This window comes from Zea mays, chromosome 2, assembly GCF_902167145.1.
Source record: "Zea mays cultivar B73 chromosome 2, Zm-B73-REFERENCE-NAM-5.0, whole genome shotgun sequence".
NCBI classification, from domain to species: domain Eukaryota; kingdom Viridiplantae; phylum Streptophyta; class Magnoliopsida; order Poales; family Poaceae; genus Zea; species Zea mays.
Window position 1 is genome coordinate 156,658,027 of NC_050097.1, and position 21,868 is coordinate 156,679,894.

At 49.4% G+C, this 21,868-nt stretch overlaps 3 protein-coding genes across 4 annotated transcripts in view; all 3 read left to right on the top strand.

Annotated features, from left to right (window-relative positions):
- LOC100193091 (uncharacterized) overlaps positions 1–16,008 on the top strand; it is a 33,457-nt gene extending 17,449 nt beyond the window's left edge. The window contains exons 21-23 of one of the 2 annotated variants that reach the window (NM_001358633.1): positions 14,161–14,246; positions 14,615–14,699; positions 15,010–16,008. In NM_001358633.1, coding sequence (NP_001345562.1) covers positions 14,161–14,246; positions 14,615–14,699; positions 15,010–15,345 — 507 coding nt within the window. In that variant the 3' untranslated portion in view covers positions 15,346–16,008. Of the gene's footprint in view, positions 1–14,095; positions 14,247–14,614; positions 14,700–15,009 lie in introns of those variants that run through there. The other variant, XM_035964505.1, reaches the window with a different exon arrangement.
- On the top strand, positions 2,336–3,589 carry LOC109944031 (adagio-like protein 1). Its single transcript, XM_020548426.2, has one exon. It carries the CDS (start codon positions 3,035–3,037, stop codon positions 3,395–3,397), a length of 363 nt encoding a protein of 120 aa, XP_020404015.1. The 5' UTR covers positions 2,336–3,034; the 3' UTR covers positions 3,398–3,589.
- A 1,777-nt stretch (positions 16,009–17,785) lies between the features above and the next one.
- LOC100284085 (uncharacterized) lies at positions 17,786–20,485 on the top strand. Its single transcript, NM_001156983.2, has 4 exons — positions 17,786–17,916; positions 18,142–18,407; positions 19,146–19,359; positions 19,473–20,485. Exons 1-4 carry the CDS (start codon positions 17,826–17,828, stop codon positions 20,204–20,206), a joined length of 1,305 nt encoding a protein of 434 aa, NP_001150455.2. The 5' UTR covers positions 17,786–17,825; the 3' UTR covers positions 20,207–20,485.
- The last annotated feature ends 1,383 nt before the right edge of the window (positions 20,486–21,868 follow it).

Genomic DNA, 21,868 nt, shown 5'->3' on the forward strand with positions numbered 1-21,868 from the left:
TGGGCGTGGAACAAGGCGGTGGACGACGACACGACTCCGACGTACGACTTCACCATCGAGTACGTCCACTTTGAGGGAGCTGGGGGAGTAGGCAACTCTTCTCCGAGCAGGTCTACCCCAACCCCCAAGTCTCCACCGACTCCAGCGCCACACTCTCCAGCTCCTGCTACAACGAGCTCTTCACCACCACGCACTCCAGCCACGACTCCGGCTACAGCGAGCTCTTCGCCACCACGTACTCCAGCACCGACGGTACCCTCTCCGGGAACGTCCTCTCCGACACCAGCTCGTGTCGAGTACGACCCAGTGGAGCTCGTGACCCCTCTGTCCCGCGACGAGGAGCGCGTCGACGCGTGCTATGACGGCGAGCCGTTGCGGTATCGAAGGGTGGAGGGCCTTCTCATCGGCCCGTCGGTGCCAGGCCCTGCATCTCGCATTCTGGCAGGAGAGTTGCATCTTGCATGCGACGATGGTGAGCCTCGGTCTTTCGCGGCGGCCGAGAAACATGCGGCTTGGCGTGCCGCGATGCAGTCGGAGATGGACGCGGTTGAGACGAACCGCACTTGGGAGCTCGCTGATCTCCCTCATGGTCATCGCGCGATCACCCTTAAGTGGGTGTTCAAACTGAAGAGGGATGAAGCCGGCGCCATCGTCAAGCATAAGGCTCGCTTGGTGGCACGCGGTTTCTTGCAGCAGGAGGGGATCGACTTTGACGATGCCTTCGCCCCTGTAGCACGGATGGAATCCGTGCGACTCCTCGCGCTGGCAGCCCTGGAGGGCTGGCATGTTCATCACATGGATGTCAAGTCGGCGTTTCTTAACGGCGACTTAAAGGAGGAGGTCTACGTACACCAGCCGCCAGGTTTTGCGATCCCTGGCAAGGAAGGCAAGGTGTTGCGCCTGCGCAAGGCCCTCTACGACTTGCGACAGGCACCAAGGGCGTGGAATGCCAAGCTGGATTCCACGCTCAAGAGGATGAGCTTCATGCCAAGCCCGCACGAGGCGGCCATCTATCGGCGGGGCAATGGAGAAAATGCCCTACTGGTGGGTGTCTACGTCGACGACTTGGTGATCACCGGCGCCAAGGATGCAGAGGTGGCGGCGTTCAAGGAAGAGATGAAGGCCACCTTCCAAATGAGTGACCTGGGGCATCTCTCCTTTTACCTGGGGATTGAGGTGCACCAGGGCGACTCCGGGATCACACTTCGCCAGACCGCCTACGCCAAGCGCATTGTTGAGCTGGCTGGGCTCACCGACTGCAACCCAGCTCTCACTCCGATGGAGGAGAGGCTGAAGCTGAGTCGCGACAGCACGACGGAGGAGGTGGATGCTACACAGTACCGACGTCTTGTGGGGAGCCTTCGCTACCTCGTCCACACACGACCTGACTTGGCATACTCCGTCGGCTACGTTAGTCGGTTTCTGCAGCGACCGACGACGGAGCATGAGCAGGCTGTGAAGAGGATCATCCGCTATGTTGCGGGGACTCTCGACCACGGTCTCTACTACCCGAGGTGCCCTGGGGAGGCACACCTTGTCGGGTACAGCGATAGCGACCACGCCGGCGACATCGACACCAGCAAAAGCACAAGCGGGATCCTCTTCTTTCTCGGCAAGTGCCTCATTAGCTGGCAGTCGGTCAAGCAGCAGGTGGTGGCCATGTCCAGCTGCGAGGCCGAGTACATAGCGGCGTCCACTGCTTCGACTCAGGCGCTCTGGCTAGCTCGACTGCTCGGTGATCTGCTCGGGAGAGACACTGGAGCTGTGGAACTCAGGGTGGATAGCCAGTCCGCTCTGGCATTGGCCAAGAACCCCGTGTTCCATGAACGGAGCAAGCACATCCGGCTGAGATACCACTTCATCCGAGACTGCTTGGTAGAAGGGAGCATCAAGGCGCGCTACATCAACACCAAGGATCAGCTTGCATACCTGCTCACCAAGCCCCTTGGGAAGATCAAGTTTGTTGAGCTTTGCTCCAGGTCCGGGATGGCCCAACTTTCTCACAAGACGACGCCCAATACTTAGGGGGAGAATGATGGAATAAGTCTTGAGCATCTAGAGGACAACAGTCGCTTTTGACTATCCTCTATAGTCCTTTAGCATCTAGAGGACAGCTTGACTGTCCTCTGTAGTCTCTTTAGCATCTAGAGGACAACAGTCGCTTTTGACTATCCTCTGTAGTCGCTTTAGCATCTAGAGGACAACAGTCGCTTTTGACTGTCCTCTGTAGTCTCTTTAGCATCTAGAGGACAATCCTGTTGTGTAGTGTGTGTGAGAAGGTGTGGTAGTGCAGCCTCTAGGGCTATAAATATGGGTCTCCAACCCTTAGATGGGTATGGCATTGTGTAGTGTTTGAGGAAATAAACAGAAAATTGCCCCAACTCATAGTGTCATCCTCTTGATGAGAGTTAGAGTCCCTTTACTTACAGATTATTGTATACATGCATCCTCCTAGACTTCTTTATGTGCAATCCGTATGGTCAAGATTTTATGCATGGAAGCAATGATTTCAAGTCGTATGGTCTAGTCGTCCTCACCAGTCGACCAGGCGATTAGTCGCGATTAGGGCGACGACCTGGACTAGTCGGACCTGGTCACCCCTAATCGTCCGTCTAGCTGTCTTGTGTATATTCAGGGCGTATATCTATACTACTATATTAAGGCTGTAAGGGGGTAGCCTGCCAGCTCTGGTTCTGCCTCGTGTAAATCTCGACCGTCCATCTATACCAAACAAATCCCGCACCGTTCGTAAATCGCGTAAATCTGAGGCGGTTGATGGGCACTGTTCACATGTCTTTGCCGAAACAGCGAGGCTTCCTCCCAATTCCAATACTAGCCCCAACCAACGACCTCCGTCCATTCCGCTCGCGGTTGCCTCCTCTCCTCCTCTGCCTCCGCCCTAACCCAATCCAGAGCCAGGGCAGGGCAGGGCAACCAAACCCTAGGCCCTCGTGCTCGTGGTATCCATGGGCTGACCGCGTCCCGGTGGGGAGCCCGGATCCAGAGCTAGGGTTCCGTCCTCGGCGGCAACACCATGGAGTGGGACAGCGAGTCCGACGGCGCCGGCAGCGTCGGCGTCGACGAGCAGGAAGAGGAGCAGGAGGAGGAGCGGGGAGGCGAGGGAGGAGGTGTTGACGCCGGTGGGATGTTCACGCTCGCGATTGAAGGCATGCTGCGCGCGTCTGGTCCGTGCGGGCTCGTCGTCACCAACGCGCTCGAGCCCGACTGTCCCATCATCTACGCTAACCGCGGCTTCGAGGAGGCTACGGGCTACCGCGTCGAGGAGTTTCTTGGCAGGAACTGGTCTGTACCACCTTATATTCCATATATGCTTCCATTTCACATTCGTCATGCAGCCAGTTTCATCTGGTTGCAAGGACTGCTCTGTGCCACTTAGAATCGTACAAATATTACCGTTACTTCTTTTGTTAGCTATATGTTGTAAGCATCCACGGTCATGATTTTGTTTCTTACAGTAACGAGCTTAGACTGGTAGGTGCTAATTTTAGCTGTTAGAGTACACTTCCTTTCTGTGAAATAGCAAGTGGCATCCTCTTGCTATTGTTAGGTGCAAGGGTTGCTACCACACAGAATAGTACAAAACGCAGTGTTACTTTTTTGTTTGTGTTGTCATGGTTCCCGTTTTGGTGATTGGGTACTAGAAATGTGGTTAGAATAATAGGTATTTAGCAGGAGAGTTGGCATTGCTACCTCATCTCGTGCTCTTTGCTCTCAATTTGTTACACATCAATTGGATTTGGCTGCAAGGTGGGTATGTGCCACTTAGAGCAGAGCTTACAGTTATTTCTTTTGTTAGCTACACTGCAAGCATCCTTTGTCGTGATTTTGAGTATTAGAGGTGAGCTTAGAATGGGAGGTGCTCAGCTGAGGTGTTGAGGTATTCTTCCTTTCAGCAAAATAGCAAGTGGCATCTTTTTGCTACTTTTAGGTGCAACGATTGCTGCCACATAGAATCGAGCAAAACATAGTATTACTTTTCTGTTTGTTTTGTCATGGGTTTCTGTTTTCGTAATTTTAAGTATGGGAAGGTGTTCGGTTTGCTATTGGAACACTCCACTTTGAGTGAACTACTGAACTGGAAAGTAGTAACTGGAATGTTCTTAATTTAGACGTTATAATTCTTTTTGTGTATTAGAAGGGAGCTTATACTGGAAGGTTTTTGATTTAGTTTTTATAAGGCTCTTCCTTCCAGCGAAATAGTTAGTTGATTCCATTTGTTACTATTAGGTGCAGTGGCATCCATTTCAGCAAAACTATAGTATTGATTTTTTTCCTGTTTTGTCATGGGTTCCTGTTTTGGCGATTTTGACTATTAGAAATGTGGTTAGAATGCGTAAATCTTGACCGTCGTTGCTGTCATGTATGGGAACTTATGGTTTAGAAGCAGCTAAGTTTTCAACATGTTACATGGTAAAATTTCTGGGATGTCCAATATGTCTTCTCCCCCTGACCCAACCCCTCCCCCCGACCCCAACCCATCCCCTTCCTCCACCAGCCACCACAGCCCCTCGACGGTTGCCACTCCGGCGCCGGCGACCACACCACTGCCCTGTCCTCTTGGCTTCTGCGCCTCTCAGGTGGGGCGGTCCAAATTCCAGCGATGGGATGACAACGCTTCGGGTTCCTCCTCTGGTGGAACAGTGCACTCCTATAAGGAGGCCCTTCTTTCCTCATCTGGCGCCACCTCCCAGGAGTTGGACGTAAACACTTCTACTGTAGCGAGGCCGAAGCTCTGTGACAAGGAGAGGAGGCTGCGTCGGCGTGAGGTCCTGGTGCCGGTCGACAAGGAGGATGGCTGGCAGGTGGTGAAGAGCAGAAAGCAGTTTCGTTGTGCTTCTGCGCGGAGAGGGACCATTGTGAACCTCCGCGGAAGATGCTTCAACTGTTTCTCTCCAAACCATCTCGTGGCTTCGTGCCGGTGCCCCCCTCGCTGTTTTAGGTGTTTCAAGCTCGGACATCAAGCTTCATGTTGCCCTTCCATACAGGCCGGCCCTCAGAAGCTGAAGACCCCAGGCCGCTTGCGCGACCTCCTGGACATTGTCAGTTCATATCCGGTGGGAAAGGAGTCAGTTTGACAACGTCTGGAAGAGCCCGGTGAACGCCTCTCGGTGTTCAAGAGACTATCTTCTCAGAAGGTCTCACCCCTGCAGCGCGGAACTGGGAGTGCTGCTCCTCCAAAGAAGAGGTCGGTTTGGGTGCGTATCTCTCCTGCACCCCACACATTCGACCGGAAGACTGATCAGCCATCTCCAATGTTGAACAACTGTGCCCCGGCTGTTGATCAACGTTCCTTTCGCAACAAGAGGAAAAGAAGGTCCAAGAGTAAAAGAGGAAAAGGTCCTGCTGAAGCTGCGGGAACTGGTGCGTGTGTGGATTCCCCTCCCTCATCTTCTGAAGCTCATTACACTCAGTCGAGGATGGAATGCCACAACACATCTCCCCCAACTGTTGTAGGTTCACGTGTTCTTACGTTCACTGATGAGATGGCAAGGGAAGAGATCAATTTACGCAAAGCCATGTTCGTCACCATCGCAGGTACCAGACCTGTAGTGCAGGGATCAGAGGTGTTGGATGAGGTGGCTCGCAGCTTTGGAGTATGCATTGATAAAATGTCCATCCACCATTCCTCACCGGAGGATTTCCTACTTTTCCTGCCGGATGAGGAAACTGCCTCCAGGATTTTCAATGGGGGCAGATTGTTCACTGGACCTCGTTTCTGCTTATTGTTCAAAAGATGGTCTCGTTTCTCGCATGTTTCTCTGTCTCGCATGTCTCACTTAGTGGATGTGCAGACTAGTGGAATCCCTGAACATGCATGGTCTTGCTCCACTGTGGAAGCTATTCTTGAGGACTCATGTCATATTGTTGAGGTCCATTCTGATACCCTGCTGAAGAAAGACCTCTCATCCTTTACAGTGCGAGCATGGTGTTTTGATTTTAAAAAGTTACAACGACAGATGACGCTACACATTATTTGTAAGTAGAGGGACTCTAACTCTAATCAAGAGGATGACACTATGAGTTGGGACAATTTTCTGTTTATTTCCTCAAACACTACACAATGCCATACCCTTAGAAGGGTTGGAGACACATATTTATAGCCCTCGGGGCTGCACTAGAATACACTACACACTACACCACACACTGCAGCACATATGTGCTGTCCTTTAGATGCTAAAGTGCAGTCAAAAGACTGCACTGAACTGCCTGCCTGCTGCTGCCACAGTTCAGTCAAAAGACTGCACTGTTGCTGTTGTGCACTGCACTGCCTGCTGCTGCCATAGTGCAGTCAAAAAGGACTGCACTGCTGTTGTGCACTGCACTGTTGCAGTGCGTGCTGCTGCCCCACTACAGCAAAAGACTGCTGCTTTTGACCGCTGTAGAGATGCTGTCCTCCACCATGTTATCCTACACATGCTGTTGCAGAATTGTTGTCCTCCACACAAAGACCACATGACTTATTCCATCATTCTCCCCCTAAGACTTGTGCGTCGTCTTGTGGGAAAGTTTAGCCATCCCAGACCGGGAACAAAGCTCAAGGAACTTGATCCTCCCAAGGGGCTTAGTGAGCAAGTCCGCAAGTTGATCCTTGGTGTTGATGTAGCGTGCATGGATGCTCCCTTCTGCCAAAAACAGTCACGGATGAAGTGGTATCTCACCCGGATGTGCTTGCTCCGTTCAATGAACACGGGGTTCTTGGCCAACGCCAGGGCGGACTGGCTGTCCACCCGGAGTTCCACTGCTCCAACGTCTCTCCCGAGGAGATCACCGAGCAGGCGAGTAAGCCAGAGCGCCTGAGTTGAAGCGGTGGAGGCCGCTATGTACTCGGCCTCGCAGCTGGACATGGCCACCACTTGCTGCTTGACCGACTGCCAGCTGATGGGGCACTTGCCGAGGAAGAAGAGGATCCTGCTTGTGCTCTTGCTGGTGTCGATGTCGCCGGCGTGGTCGCTGTCGCTGTACCCGACAAGGCGTGCCTCCCCAGGGCACCTCGGGTAGTAGAGACCGTGGTCGAGAGTCCCCGCAACATAGCGGATGATCCTCTTCACAGCCTGCTCATGCTCTGTCGTCGGTCACTGCAGAAACCGACTAACGTAGCCGACGGAGTATGCCAAGTCAGTCCGTGTGTGGACGAGGTAGCGAAGGCTCCCCACAAGACGCCGGTACTGTGTAGCGTCCACCTCCTCCGTCGTGCTGTCGCGACTCAGCTTCAACCTCTCCTCCATCGGAGTGAGAGCTGGGTTGCAGTCGGTGAGCCCAGCCAGCTCAACAATGCGCTTGGCGTAGGCGGTCTGGCGAAGTGTGATCCCGGAGTCTCCCTGGTGCACCTCAATCCCCAGGTAGGAGAGATGCCCCAGGTCACTCATTTGGAAGGTGGCCTTCATCTCTTCCTTGAACGCTGCCACCTCTGCATCCTTGGCGCCGGTGATCACCAAATCGTCGACATAGACACCCACCAGCAGGGCATTTTCTCCATTGCCCCGCCGATAGATGGCCGCCTCGTGCGGGCTTGGCATGAATCCCATCCTCTTGAGCGTGGAATCCAGCTTGGCATTCCACGCCCTCGGTGCTTGTCGCAAGCTGTAGAGGGCCTTGCGCAGGCGCAACGCCTTGCCTTCCTTACCAGGGATCGCAAAACCTGGTGGCTGGTGTACGTAGACTTCTTCCTTTAAGTCGCCGTTAAGAAACGCTGACTTGACGTCCATGTGATGAACGTGCCAGCCCTGCTGGGCTGACAGCGCAAGGAGGAGTCGCACGGATTCCATCCGTGCCACGGGGGCGAAAGCATCGTCGAAGTCGATCCCCTCCTGCTGTAGGAAACCGCGTGCCACCAAGCGAGCCTTGTGCTTGACGATGGCGCCGTCTTCATCCCTCTTCAGTTTGAACACCCATTTAAGGGTGATCGCGCGATGACCATGACGGAGATCAGCGAGCTCCCAGGTGCGGTTCGTCTCAACCGCGTCTATCTCCGACTGCATCGCGGCACGCCAAGACGCATGTTTCTCGGCCTCCGCGAAAGACCGAGGCTCACCATCGTCGCATGCAAGATGCAACTCTCCTACCAGAATGCGAGACGCCGGGCCCGACACCGATGGGTCGATGAGAAGGCCCTCCACCCTTCGATACTGCAACGGCTCGCCGTCGTAGCACGCGTCGACGCGCTCCTCGTCGTGGGAGAGCGGGGTCACGAGCTCCATTGGGTCGTGCTCGACACGAGCTGGTGTCGGAGAGGACGTTCCTGGAGAGGGTACCGTCGGTGCTGGAGTACGTGGTGGCGAAGAGCTCGTTGTAGCCGGAGTCGTGGCTGGAGTGCGTGGTGGTGAAGAGCTCGTTGTCGCCGGAGCTGGAGAGCGTGGCACTGGAGTCGGTGGAGACTTGGGGGTTGGGGTAGACCTGCTCGGAGAAGAGTTGCCTACTCCCCCAGCTCCCTCAAAGTGGACGTACTCGATGGTGAAGTCGTCGTACGTCAGAGTCGTGCCGTCGTCCACTGCCTTGTCCCACGCCCATCCTCGCCCTTCGTCGAACACTACGTCGCGCGCCGTGCGCACACGCTGTGTTCCTAGGTCAAGGATGCGATAGGCCTTCGAGCCCTCCGCGTAGCCAATAAACGCCCCCGGGGTGCTCCTATCGTCGAGCTTGCTGATGTGGGCAAGCTCCTTGGTGAACGCGAGGTAGCCGAAGACCCGTAGATGAGAGATCGCCGGCTTGCGCCCATGCCAAGCCTTGTACGGTGTCATCCCGTGGAGAGCCTTGGTGGGCGAGCGGTTGAGGATGTAAACCACTGTCACCACCGCCTCTCCCCAGAAGACAGCCGACATTCCTCTCTGCTTGAGGAGAGCCCGAGCCATCCCCATAACCGTCTGGTTGCGCCGCTCGACGACGTCGTTCTGCTGCGGGCTGTAAGACGCGGAGTAGTGGTGCTGAACGCCCTCATCCGCGCAGTACGACGCGAATTCAGCCGCCGTGAATTTGCCGCCGTTGTCGGTGCGCAGCACGCGCAGCTTGCGACCGCACTCCGCCTCCGCAGCGACCTGCACACGCCTGATGGCGTTCGCAGCCTCTCCCTTGCTGCCAAGGATCATCACCCACATGTAGCGGGAGATATCGTCGACGAGCAGCAATAAGTAGCGTCGTCCTCCTGATGTGGCTGGTGTCACCGGGCCACACAAGTCCCCATGCACGAGCTCAAGGTGTTATGGCGTGGGTGGGTGTCTAGGGCTGGTAGCGGTGGCGGCGCGCCGAAGCTGCGTAGGGCGTAGCCGCTGGTAGAGCCGGAGTGAGGTTTTTCCCCTCGTCCTATGTTGCTGGTAGAGAAGAGGAATAGGAGATAGATGATTACTGTTTGATTCCGTTACTTGCGCCATGTGACTTATATAGTCCTTGATCTAACAAACTTTCTTAAAATCTCTCCTAAAAACTCTCCTTATCTTATTTGTTAACAATTCAATCCTTATCTATTTGCTAAAAACTCTCAACAAACTCTACTTGGCCGATTACATCTTGATCAACTCAGTCTGTGGGTGACCGCGCCCCCTATTTTGGCGGTTGTTTGGCCGGCGTCGTGCAAATGTCCGACCCTACATGACAGCCACCAGTTCAACATTGTGACCACCGAATTCACATGCTCCCTGGCACCACCCCACTGGCTGTACGGTCATACAGATACCCTCAGTTGCAGAAGAATGAACTTGAAAAACAATGCTCACAATGTTGTCTCAGGGCATAATTTGGCCAAGCACCTCGATTTTCTCAGCACCAGTTCTGTTAGTAAAGAAGTCGGACAGATCATGGTGTTTTTGCATTGACTATCGCGCACTAAATGACCAAACCTCCAAAGACAAGGACCCCATACCTGTGGTAGATGAATTACTAGATGAACTCCATGGGACACACTTCACCAAATTGGATCTCAGGTCCAGATATCATCGAGTATGTGTGCACCTTGTAGATTTTGAAAAGACTGCATTCCACACACATCATGGCCATTTTGAATTCCTAGTCATGCCATTTGGGTTAACAAACACACCGACAACCTTCCAGAGCATAATGAACTGGGTACTCAGACCCTTTCTCTGATGGTGTTTATTTGTTTTCTTTGACGACATACTCATTTACAGTCCTTTTTGGTCTGAGCACTAGCAACATGTCAAAGCAGTAATATAGGCACCTTATGAACTATCAAGCTATTTGTTAAGAGATCGAAGTGCACGTTTGGGTCAGACTCTATTGCATATTTGGGCCACCTCATCTCAACTCACGACGTCACAATGGACATCATTAAGGTGGATGCAGTTTCATCATTGCCAGTGCCCCGTTCAGCATGTGGGCTTCGCAGATTCCCGGGGTTAGCAGGATATTATCGCAAATTCATCAAAGACGTTACAACGTGTTCGAGTCGATTTCTTCATTCACATTCTCAGTGGTTGACCGATTTTCTAAATACGTGCATTTCATTGCGCTTGGACATCCATATACGACAACAACAATGGCTAGAACGTTCTTTGATGCCATTGTCAAGCTCCACGGTTTTCCATCCTCAATTACCAGTGATCGGGGCCCAGTTTTCACAGGCACTATATATCATGATTTATTCAAAATGGCAGGAGTCCAACACAAGATGAGCACCACTTTCCACCCACAAACCGATGGCCAATCTGAGGTTGTCAACAAGATTATTGCCATGTATTTGTGATGCATCACTGGAGATCGTCCTCGGGTATGGGTGGATTGGCTACCATGGGTAGAATATTGCTATAATACATCATTCCACTCGACGTTGCGCACCACTCCCTTCCAGGTAGTCTATGGAGGCCCACCACCAGCTTTGGCGCCATATTAGCCAGGCATAACCTCCACAAAGACAGTGGACGAGATGTTACAAGAACGGGACATTCTTCTTGTGGAAGTCTGTGACCGTTTACTCCAAGCTCAGAACACACACGCCACTTCTACAACAGAAAACATTAGGACCTGGAATTTGCAGTAGGCGATTGGGTGTGGCTTCGATTGCTCCATCACCAAGCCTTGTCCCTGATAGACAGACCAAAAGGAAAGTTGGGATCTTGGTATGCTGGACCATGTCAGGTGTTAGAACATGTGGGAACAATGGCTTATCGTCTGCAGCTTCCGCCAGGAGCCCGCATTCATGATGTGTTCCATGTGGGTCTTCTCAAGCCATTTCACGATAATCCACTAGAACAGGCTCCAAGTTTGCCAGCGTTAGAAAACGAGCATTTGCTCCTAGTTCCAGAGCATGTCTTGAAGTCAGACTTCACCGTGGTGTATGGTAGATCTTAGTCAAATGGGACAACTCACCAGAAGAGAAGGCTCCCTGGCAATCCCTACTTTACTTCAAAGAATCCTTTTCGACGTTCCAGCTCGAGGACAAGCTGTTTCCGAGGAGCAAAGAGATGTTATTGTTAGAGCTATCGTGCACCACTTAGTGTAATAGGTTGTGTTTATGTAATGGGCCTAGGCCCAACTACTACTATTATAAATACATCTCCTTTCCAATCTAACATGGTATCAAGCCTTCTCCCTTGATCCTAGCCGCTAGGGCACCTCCCACCAGCGGCCACCTTCGCCACTCTCCTCTGCTCCCACCGACGTCCTTCCTCCCTCCACGCGCTAGCTCCCAATCGCGCCATTGACGGTCCGCAGGGCTCGTAGCCACCGGTTTTCTTCCCCATCCCGAGTCCTATTGCACACGCTCGGCAAGCTTCTTCCGCGACCGGCTCCCAACAACATGGCTACAACCCCACGCCAGACCTCTCCCTGCGCGATCGGCCATCTTCTCCATGGCGTCGGACCTCTCCCTTGCGCCCGTGCTCCTCCGTGCCGAGCGCACCTCGATCTCCAGCGACGCCCTGCTCCCCTTCCCAGTCGCACCACCCCTTCCCGGCGTGCACCTGTCCATGGAGCAGTCCACGACCCTCTCCTTCCCTGGCTCTAGCACATAGCACTGGGCACCGCCCCTAGCAGCCTCTGCCTCGCCGAATGCGGGCTTCGACCTTCTCTACCCCCGCGTAGGGGACCTTCAGCGTGTAGCGCCCTCGGGCTTCTTCCCAGCGGTTGCCTCGGATGTCGGGTTCTCCCAGGCTGCATGTGGCCCCCTTGCTCTTTTGTCTTTTGCCACTCATGTTGCCATCTCCCTTGCCGCTGACGCGACCCGCAAGGCCGTCTCTGCCCCTCTTCTTCGTGTCAGCCTTGACCAGGGCTGGCACCTCCGGCATGCTTCCTATCCTCCTCGGTGGTGCAACCTTCCCTGTCAGCGCCACCCCTTCGCACTTCCAGCTTCGCTCCTCGGAACCCTTACCTCCGCCACGAGTGTGGTGCCTTCCTACCGTATGTGCGTCTCCCTTCACGACGGTCAGCTTCTCCAGGGCACATTTGTGGGCTTTGATTAGGTCTCGAACCCTGTCCTTCGTGACTGTGTCAAGATCTACCCTCAAGAGGACCGCCACGCTATCGGACCGTTTGTGTTCCCCAGCGCCACGGTTGTCTGCATGACGATCGGGGCCTTGTCTTCTCTCCCACCCATGATTACCGTCAGCATGCTCACTACTTTCGGCCCCAGCATTCCCTAGGTGGCTCTGTGGGGGTGCCCCCGATGGCTCTCTCATCCTTTCCCATATCATCGTCGCCCCCTCCTCCCACCACTGAATTGTCGACTCCAGCGCCTCGTTCCACACCACTCCCGACCCCAGAGTTGTCTCTATACCTCATCCTCTTAGCCCCACCTTCCCTTCCTCCATAACTGTCGGTAATGGGTTGACTCTGCCTGTCACCACATTAGGTGACATGGTTCTTCCTGGTCCTTTGTACCTCAACATCCTTGTTGCCCCCAACATCATCCATAACCTTCTCTCGGTCGGTCGCTTCACCACTGACAACCGTTGTTCTATGGAGTTCGTTCCCTAGGGGCTCACCATACGGGATCTTATTACTCGTGTTGTGGTTGCTCGATGCGACAGTTCTGTCCCCTTATCTTATTTGCTTCCTCGGCCCACCTTCCTCTGCCCATGCCACACCCTACGCCCTCATCTCCACTGCCTCTGCCTCCACTTGGCATCGTCGTCTCGGCCACCCTAGCCACTACGTCTCTCCAGACTATGCCACCTCAGCAATCCCTTGCCTTCGCGGCAACACTATCTCGCTTTGTCATGCCTGTCAGCTTGGGCATCACACTCGCTTACCCTTTTCTTCTTCCTTGTGCCACGCTACTCGCCCCTTCGACCTCATCCACTGTGACCTTGGACATTCCTTGTTCCAAGCATCTTCGATTACTGGTACTATCTGGCCATCCTGGATGATTTCTCTCACTACTTGTGGACCTTTCTCCTCTGATATAAGTCTGACACCTTGCCCAGTCTTTCTCACTTCTTTATGTGGGTGTCGACTCAGTTCAGTCGCACCATCCGGGCTGTTCAGTGTGATAATGGATGGGGGTTTGATAACTCCACATCTCGCACCTTCTTTCTCTCTAACGGCGTGCAGCTGCGTATGTCGTGCCTAGGGTCCAGCCAACCGAACCCAATATGGAATCGGTCTAGGCAAATTAGATTCAATCTAATAGATCAAAGCTGGAATAATAATAGATCCTGTTAAGGATCGTTTTAGGAATAGATTGGATAAGAGTTAGAGTAGAAATAGGAGATCCAGTTATGGACCGGGTTTAGCAGTAAAGGGCCATCTATATATACATGGCATAGTTTGTACTTAGGGAGGTAAACAATAAATCAATAAAGAGTTCTTGATCTCTGCTCTATCAGCCGTGCTGACGCACGGCTCCACGCTCTCGTTCGCTCAGACCACACCCGGCAATATCTGATACTTATTACCTTAGAAGAGGTGGCTCTACCATTCCGCCTTTTTGAGCACTGAAGCTATGACTTGTTTTACTCACCAAAAAATAAGTATTGTACTCCAGTAGTTCAGTTCAACGGTTTTGTTAGCTTAACTTGTTATTATCCTTTTATAACATTTTAAAAGCTTGTTTGTCAAGAACACATTTTCATTCCGTATTTGTGAAATTAGATGTTTGATTACCTTATGTATATGATTCTTGCTGCAGCAAGTTTTATGTTAATCTGGTTTGAGGTCGTCTTCTTGAGATGTTGCTTGTTGCTTCTGTTTCAGTCTACATCTCAGGTTCGCTCCGGACACTTTGCTGCTGGTTTTGCTGATGGTTCTGTCAGGATATATGATGTTCGCTCTCCTGATAGGTTAGTACAGTAGTGTCTACATCCTCTGGCCTTGCATTTCAAGCACATGTGCCCTATGAAATGACAAGCCTAAAGCCTCCAACAGGTCACAGGAACATAATATCTCACAAGAACGCACACGAGCACAAGTGTTTTGGTGGCTGGAATGACTTAGCCTTTTCTGGTTTTCTCTTCTAATATAGCCAATGTGAGCTACAAATCAGGCTGTGATAGCCCCTAAACCCTAAAGCCCCTAATAAACGCAAAATATTACCCAACTAATCAGCCTATAAATGCTATGAACCTAGACACAGGATTATTTCTAACATGAAATGCCCCGTTTTCTGCCAACTTAATTATTTTTACTCTGATTTTTTTGTACACCGTAGGTTCGTCTATGTGGCCAGGCCACATGCCCCAAGAACAGAAAAGGTTGTGAGCATAGGATTTCAACCTGGGTTTGATCCATACAAGGTAAATACTCGCACTTCTTTAGATTGCTATTTATTTTCATTGTTGAAACAACTAAGGGGGTGTTTGGTTTCTAGGGACTAATTTTTAGTCCCTCTATTTTATTCCATTTTAGTCCCTAAATTGCCAAATACGGAAACTAAAATAGAGTTTTAGTTTCCGTATTTGGCAATTTAGAGACTAAAATGGAATAAAATGGAGGGACTAAAAATTATTCACTAGAAACCAAACACCCCCTAAGCTATTCTATAGTTGTCTGGGCTTTCCTTTAGCTTGACAATGGTCCCCTTTTGTATTGTTTATGGAATCACAGATTGTAAGTGCATCTCAAGCTGGAGACATCCAGTTTCTTGATGTTAGAAGGGCAGCAGAACCCTACCTGACTATTGAGGCACACAGGGGTTCACTTACAGCATTAGTGGTTCATCGTTATGCCCCAGTTGTTGCTAGTGGCTCAGCCAAGCAAATGATTAAAGTGTTTAGTCTTGGTGGGGAGCAGTTGACGATAATTGGGTACCTGCCATCTTTTATGGGCCAAAGAATAGGCAGTGTAAATTGCCTTTCTTTTCACCCATACAAGTCACTCCTGGCTGCTGGTGCTGGTGACAATGCTCTGGTCTCTATCTATGCTGAGGAAAATTACAAGTAAGATGAGGCCTTATATCTCATGACAATGCAGCCACAGTGCAATCGGTAGGCCTTACATTTTTTCGGCCAAGTGATGCTCCACAGCATGGTTCAGCTTCAAGATCCAAGATGACGGTAAGCCTTGTCACGGAGATGTCGACGGTACCGTGGCTCTCGGTGCATATTGGCTGTTGGACGGCGTGTGCGGTTTGTAAGATACAGTCAAGATTCATTAGCCTCCTTGCAGAAGGTTTGTGAACCCTAACCTGATCCTGTCATTGAACTCGGAGGCTCCCCCCAGCCCACCCAAATAATTAGCCATACCTAGGCTATAACCAAAATGTAAATAGCCAGCGCATTCGGGTTGTACTTTGCCAGCATTCAAGTGTAAAAAGGTCTGAAGATGGTTGATGTGATAAACAGGGCTTGGTAGGGGCTGCTGCCTGGGCAAGTGGGGTTGTGCATATGGGCCCAGGTAGTAGAATGGTTGCAGAAGTCTGCCCACAGATGTTGAAGAGAAAAGTGTATTTGTCCAGCTAAAATATGGCGTTAGATGGGGGTAGTATTGGCCTGCATGAATGAATGAATGAATGTTGAGTCATTTGCATTGTAATTGTAACCCTTGGATAGATGACTGCCCGCTTGTATATATGAGTCGTGTTTGTACAGTTGTCTGCTTTCTGTCCCCAAGTTGTAATCCGTCCAATGATGTGTTTTATGCTGGTGCATTCCGGTAGAGATGAACCGGAGGTGCTGGAACATATAGGTGGTCTTGTGGTCTGTAACTGTAATGGATATGTGAATCTTAATATGAGTAATTGATTACCGCCGCGTCCTGGACATGGACAATACCTGCATGCAAATGATCAGTAGCTGATTTACGGCATACTGTATGCAGACATGCAGTAGCTGGTCTGGTGCATTATTTTACAGCGACGGTGTCTAGGGTGGTAAGGTATGCAATGGGCACATAAAGACATACTTATACCTACTAGAGAAAAAAATACTCTATACTCATACCCACTATTTATCATGGACATAAAATTAAGCTATAACTATACTCATCACGGATAGTCCCACTAACATTACAATAAACATGATTCAAGTAACATGATTCACTTGAATTGTAAAAGCAAGTATCAAATACAAAATGTTGAAGCCACTTACCTCATCAATATTGAAGGATATTAAAATAATATATTATTTTTATAAAAAAGTTGAAGCCACATACCTCATTAATATTGAAAAATATTGAAGGATGTTAAAATAATATATTACTTTTGTGCCCGCATGGTAAATCATGGAATCCAATGTAATTTTATCATAAGGTCAACAATATTTAATATTATCTGCAACACATACAAGCTCATGCATGAGAGAACAAGGTCTTTAATCCGAACTCACATGTTATATATTAGCAGGTTTCTCATCAGATAGCGGATATGGGACAAAAGAGAACATATCCATGCCCATAGGTAGCAAATTTCGTCATACCGGTGCTCTAATAGGGTTGTTCACCCATCGGGTATCGGGTTTTGGGAACCATTTGCACAATCTCTATGTGTGTCCTTGGTTGAGATGGCAACGAGGAATTCTCCGTCGGAGAATGGCTCCCCAAACCCGTCCCCACGGGGAGAATAATTACGCTTCCCTGTCCTGCGAACACTCATGGGGGAGCTTTTTCTCCCATTCTCGTCGCCGCAGGTCCCCGGTAGGAATTATAATATTTAGAGATAGATTTAAATTGATTATATCAAATTAATGCAAATTTAACAATCAAAATTTAAAATTACAAGGGACATCTACTTTAAGTTTACTTTGATATTTTATAATATATATTGAGTTTTTAGTATAATTTGAACAAGTAAATTGACTAATTTGGATAAAAAAAATTCGCGGTCGGGTACATGAGAACAGGGGATGGTTACCCATCGCCATCCTTGCGAACCCGACAGGATTGAATTTTCTCCATTTAGATCTCCGTGAGGATCAAATCATTCTCATACCCGTTCCCTAAGGGCTTGTTTGGTTCAAGTGTTGGGCAAGATTTAATTCCCTCCAATCCTTCTTAATTTATCTCTAACCGAATAAGCCTTAGGTCTAGTTTGGCAACTCTATTTTTCTAGAGATTCTCATTTTTCCAAGGAAAAATAAACTAATTTCTCTTGGAAAAATAAAAAACCCTTGAAAATATGGGGTTGCCAAAATAGAGGAATTTTCTTTGGGAAATCAAGGATCAGGTCCATATTGTCATCTCTAGTCCTTGCGAGAGGCCCTCACCGGCGGCGGCGAGTCACCGCCTTCTGAGGAAGAAGCCACTGTCAGGTGGGTCCACCAGTCGGTGGGACCCGCTTGGCATTCGGACAAAACGCTATAAGAAATGCTACAGACACAGGCGAGGGAGTAAGGATTCCCCAACCCCAACCCCAACCCCAACCCCCCAAGAAGCACCGCACAGAACCCTCTGCTCCTCTCACCCTCACGCTCCAAGGCGGCGGCGCCATGCACGGCGGAGGCGCGGCCTCGCCCGATGCCGCCATATGCATCTCCCCAGAAGCTGGGCCCATCGTCGGGGTCGCCCCCGCCGGGATCAGTAAGTTTGCGCCCCAACCGTTCCTCCCCCTCTCTCCAAACGCATCTCATTCTTTGCCGATTCGCGCAATTTCTGATACGATACTACTCCTACCAGTTGCTTATCTTTCCCTAGTGCAGCTTGTCAGTTCATCCTTCGTTAGCAGAGTGTCTGCAAATAGCTCGTTCCAAATTTCTCTTTGCTATGGTGCTGTTTCCTCATCCGTTCGTGTTTGATTTGGCACAGGGGTCGAAAACTGCTACGTGTTCAAGAGCCGGCTGCAGGAGTATGCTCAGAGGGTTGGCATTCCAACCCCGGAGTACCACACGCTGAAAGAAGGCCCATCTCATGAACCTGTCTTCAAGTCCACAGTGTTCGTTAATAATACCAAGTATGAGTCGCTGCCTGGGTTCTTCAGCCGGAAGGCTGCAGAACAGTCTGCCGCGGAAGTTGCGCTCATGGAGATAGCCATGTCCGCTCCGGTGACCGAAATTAGGAACATGCCAGCAGTTGTAAGTTACTCTTTTATGCACATCTAAAAAATTACTCTCTCTCTCTCTCTCTCTCTCTCTCTATTCAGATGCGTTGTCTAAAGATTCTAACTATATAAACTTTATCCTCCAGAAAGATATTTTTTGTTCTTTGAATTTTAAGGTGTATGCAAATGAGCGATGATCTAGAAAATCATAGCCTAAAGGGAAAAAAAGCAAGCTGCCTCATTCATAGTTATGGTGCTGCCTATAACATTGATGTTCTTTCTTTATTTCTTTTATTTTTATGGATGCGAGAGTGTCTGAAGTATTCTATACTAACTTGGCATTGCAAACATTCAATGAAATTTATTGCAAGTATGCTAATAGCACCTACCTCTTTTCAGTTAAGTAAATTTGTTTAACTGTGTTTGTCTAGCGGTACCTAAGTACTGTCGCGAAAATTTGTTTCTATGTTTCCTGGAATTTTCCCAATAATATTCTTTGGTCTTATCATTTATTTGTAATTATTAATGCTCTCAATCACAGCAATGTCCCCTCTAATTATTCTTTGGAGATAGTTATGAAAATGCTTGCAGACTTGTTCAGCTCAGTTTATGAACCATGAACTATGCATATCTCATAACATAGTGATTAAGTTACCACGAACCATTCATAGCTCAACTTATGAATTCGGATGATGAAATTAGCATATCATAGCATTGCAGGATGTCTTCTTGATTGACATGTTCCGTTGATACATCTTACTACGTGTTGCAGCAAGAAACTGGCCTGTGCAAGAATCTCCTTCAGGAGTATGCTCAGAAGATGAATTACGCCATTCCATCTTATATTTGCACTAAACAAGCTTCGGGTGTAGCTCCTTTCGTATGCAGTGTTGAGATTGGTGGCATCCTATACATTGGTGCTGCAGCTAGGACAAAGAAGGAGGCAGAGATAAAAGCTGCCCGAACTGCTCTTCTTGCAATCCAAAGTAATTTTCTTAGCATTCAATCCAAGAATATCTTTTGTGCAAACATTATCACTCCCTTTTAGCAAAGAAACTGGCCTAAATTTTGGGTCATAAATGGGCAATGTTTGTTGCAGGTCAATCAGAAGGTGGTGCAAATGGTGCCAAAAAGTACATTGTTGTTCCTGGGCAAAGGCCAGATAAGGAGACGAATAAAAATCCAACTGAAACCCCCATACCACTTAGAGTCAAGAAGCGTGGTTCCAGGAAGAAATGGAACAAGAGGAAATTCAGGAGGATGGCTGACCGAATTGTTGATGCTGGAAAGGATGCAGAGGGGCTTGGAACGCTTCTACATGATGACTATGAGGAAGCTAGAAGAATAGGATATGAGTTACCTACAGATACTGCTATGGTTCAATTTAACAAGGAAGTTGTAATGACACAACCTGGTGAAGGAGATAGGATAGTACAATTGGAGCCACCCAGAGATCCTGCAGAGGTCCAATATAACAAGGAAGCTAGAAGTGTTGAACAGGACCCACCCAGAGATCCTGCAGAGGTCCAACATAACAAGGAAGCTAGAAGTGTTGAACAGGACCCACCCAGAGATCCTGCAGAGGTCCAACATAACAAGGAAGCTAGAACTGTCGAACAGGACCCACCCAGCAACACAGAAGTGTGGAAGCCTGACAATAAGGCTACAACTACAGAGCAGGAGTCGGTGAGCGCTTTCATAGCATTGAGATCTAATGGGGATTCTACAGATGTGGAGGCGGCACCAGGCGATACCTTGATGATGCAGGGCCAGGAGTCGGAAGCCACAATGCAAGAAGCATCTCACGCTGGTGAACAGGCCCAGCCTAACTAGGAACCTGAAAGCAAAAAAAACTTCCTGAACAGGAAGACCGAAATGTAGGTCGAATGCATGCATTGCTGTAGGAGAATAAGTCCACTGGAGGTACATGAGCCTAAAATAATTTGTGGAGTGGTGGTTGACTCCAGTGGTAAGTGCCTTCCAGAGTGTACCGGCATGCCCAAAACTGAAATTTCCGGTTTAGATAGAATTGGGGGCGCGGAAGAGGGTGCCATGTGTGTGTTTGTGTGTGTTGCCTGTGGATGGAGGAATTGATGGGAGTATGTGAACTGATGTAGCTAGTCTATGTTTGTTACCATTGAGGGCTTGTTCGGTTAGCTCTCAATCCATGTGGATTGAGCGGGATTGGATGGGTTTGAATCCCAAACAGCTCAAACTTCTTCACAATTTTTTCCAATCCCATCCAATCCATGTGTATTGGGAATAACCGAACAAGCCCTGATGATGATTGTGTTTGGCCATGTTTTCACTGTCATATTGGTTGGCGACCGCTACTTGCATGCACAATGCATTCGAGGTAGCCGGTCCAAGCCTCCATTTGGTCACTGGATGATTGCTTAAATGATGTTTGAGTTCTCTTGTGTTAAATTATTAATGCACAAGGAAAATAAAAACAATTGCAAACTGGAGAACTCTTGATCTGCATGTGATTGAGGGAATTTGAAATGGACTCAATAAGCGCAAACAAGGATCGGATCGAAGGACTAAAATGAAGCTCATCCGGTTATCGGTTATGTGCCTGTTCCATTGCACCCGTAGTAGTCTAAACAATCGGCTTTAATTCGAATTGCACCCGTAGTAGTTTAAACAATCGGCTTTAATTCGAAACGAACATCTCATATATTTTGTGCCAGTGCCTGCACAAACCACCGGTGGAACCCTAGGCCAATCACTACAACTGTCCAACACCATCTTAGAGCCCGTTCGGTTGTACCGGAATAAGCCAGGATTCATTCTAGCTCATCAAAATCTATATAAATTAGAGAACCAATACAATTAGGAATTAATCCGGGGCTCCAATCCCAAACAACCGATCAGGGCCTTAAGCAACCTCCAATGCGCTAGGAAACAGAGTTCATCATACAGAAGCAAAGCAAGGGAATCGAGACTGGAGATACATCAGGAGAGATGCCTGAGGTAGTGTGAGACGGTGCGAGGGAGAGTCGGATGATGCTACTATTTTCAGTTAGCCCACTTTTCAATAAACGCCAAGTTCTGGTATTTCTTCACGAGAAATATTCACCTTTTCCCCGACCCTTCATAATTTATATCATGTTCATCATCTCACTCATCTTCAACGATCATATTGGGCATAATAATACAAGCTATCATGATTTTTCTAAGGGTCTCTTCATCACAAAATCGAGCTAGACCTTTAACGATAGCGAATCGAGATTGTAGAACTCCAAACGCTCATTCCACTTCCTTTCTACAAACTTCTTGTGCAGCAGTGAAGTATTTTTTTATTACCTTGTGGTTCAGGACAAAAGTGGTCCATGAGGGATATATGCCATTGGCAAGATAGTAACCCATGGTATAATTGTGGTTATTAGTTGTATAATTTACCTTTGGAGCTTAACCATCTGCTAGCCGTGCAAATAAAGGGGATCCAAAACATTGATGTTATTGTGGAAACCAGGCATCCTAAAGAAAGCA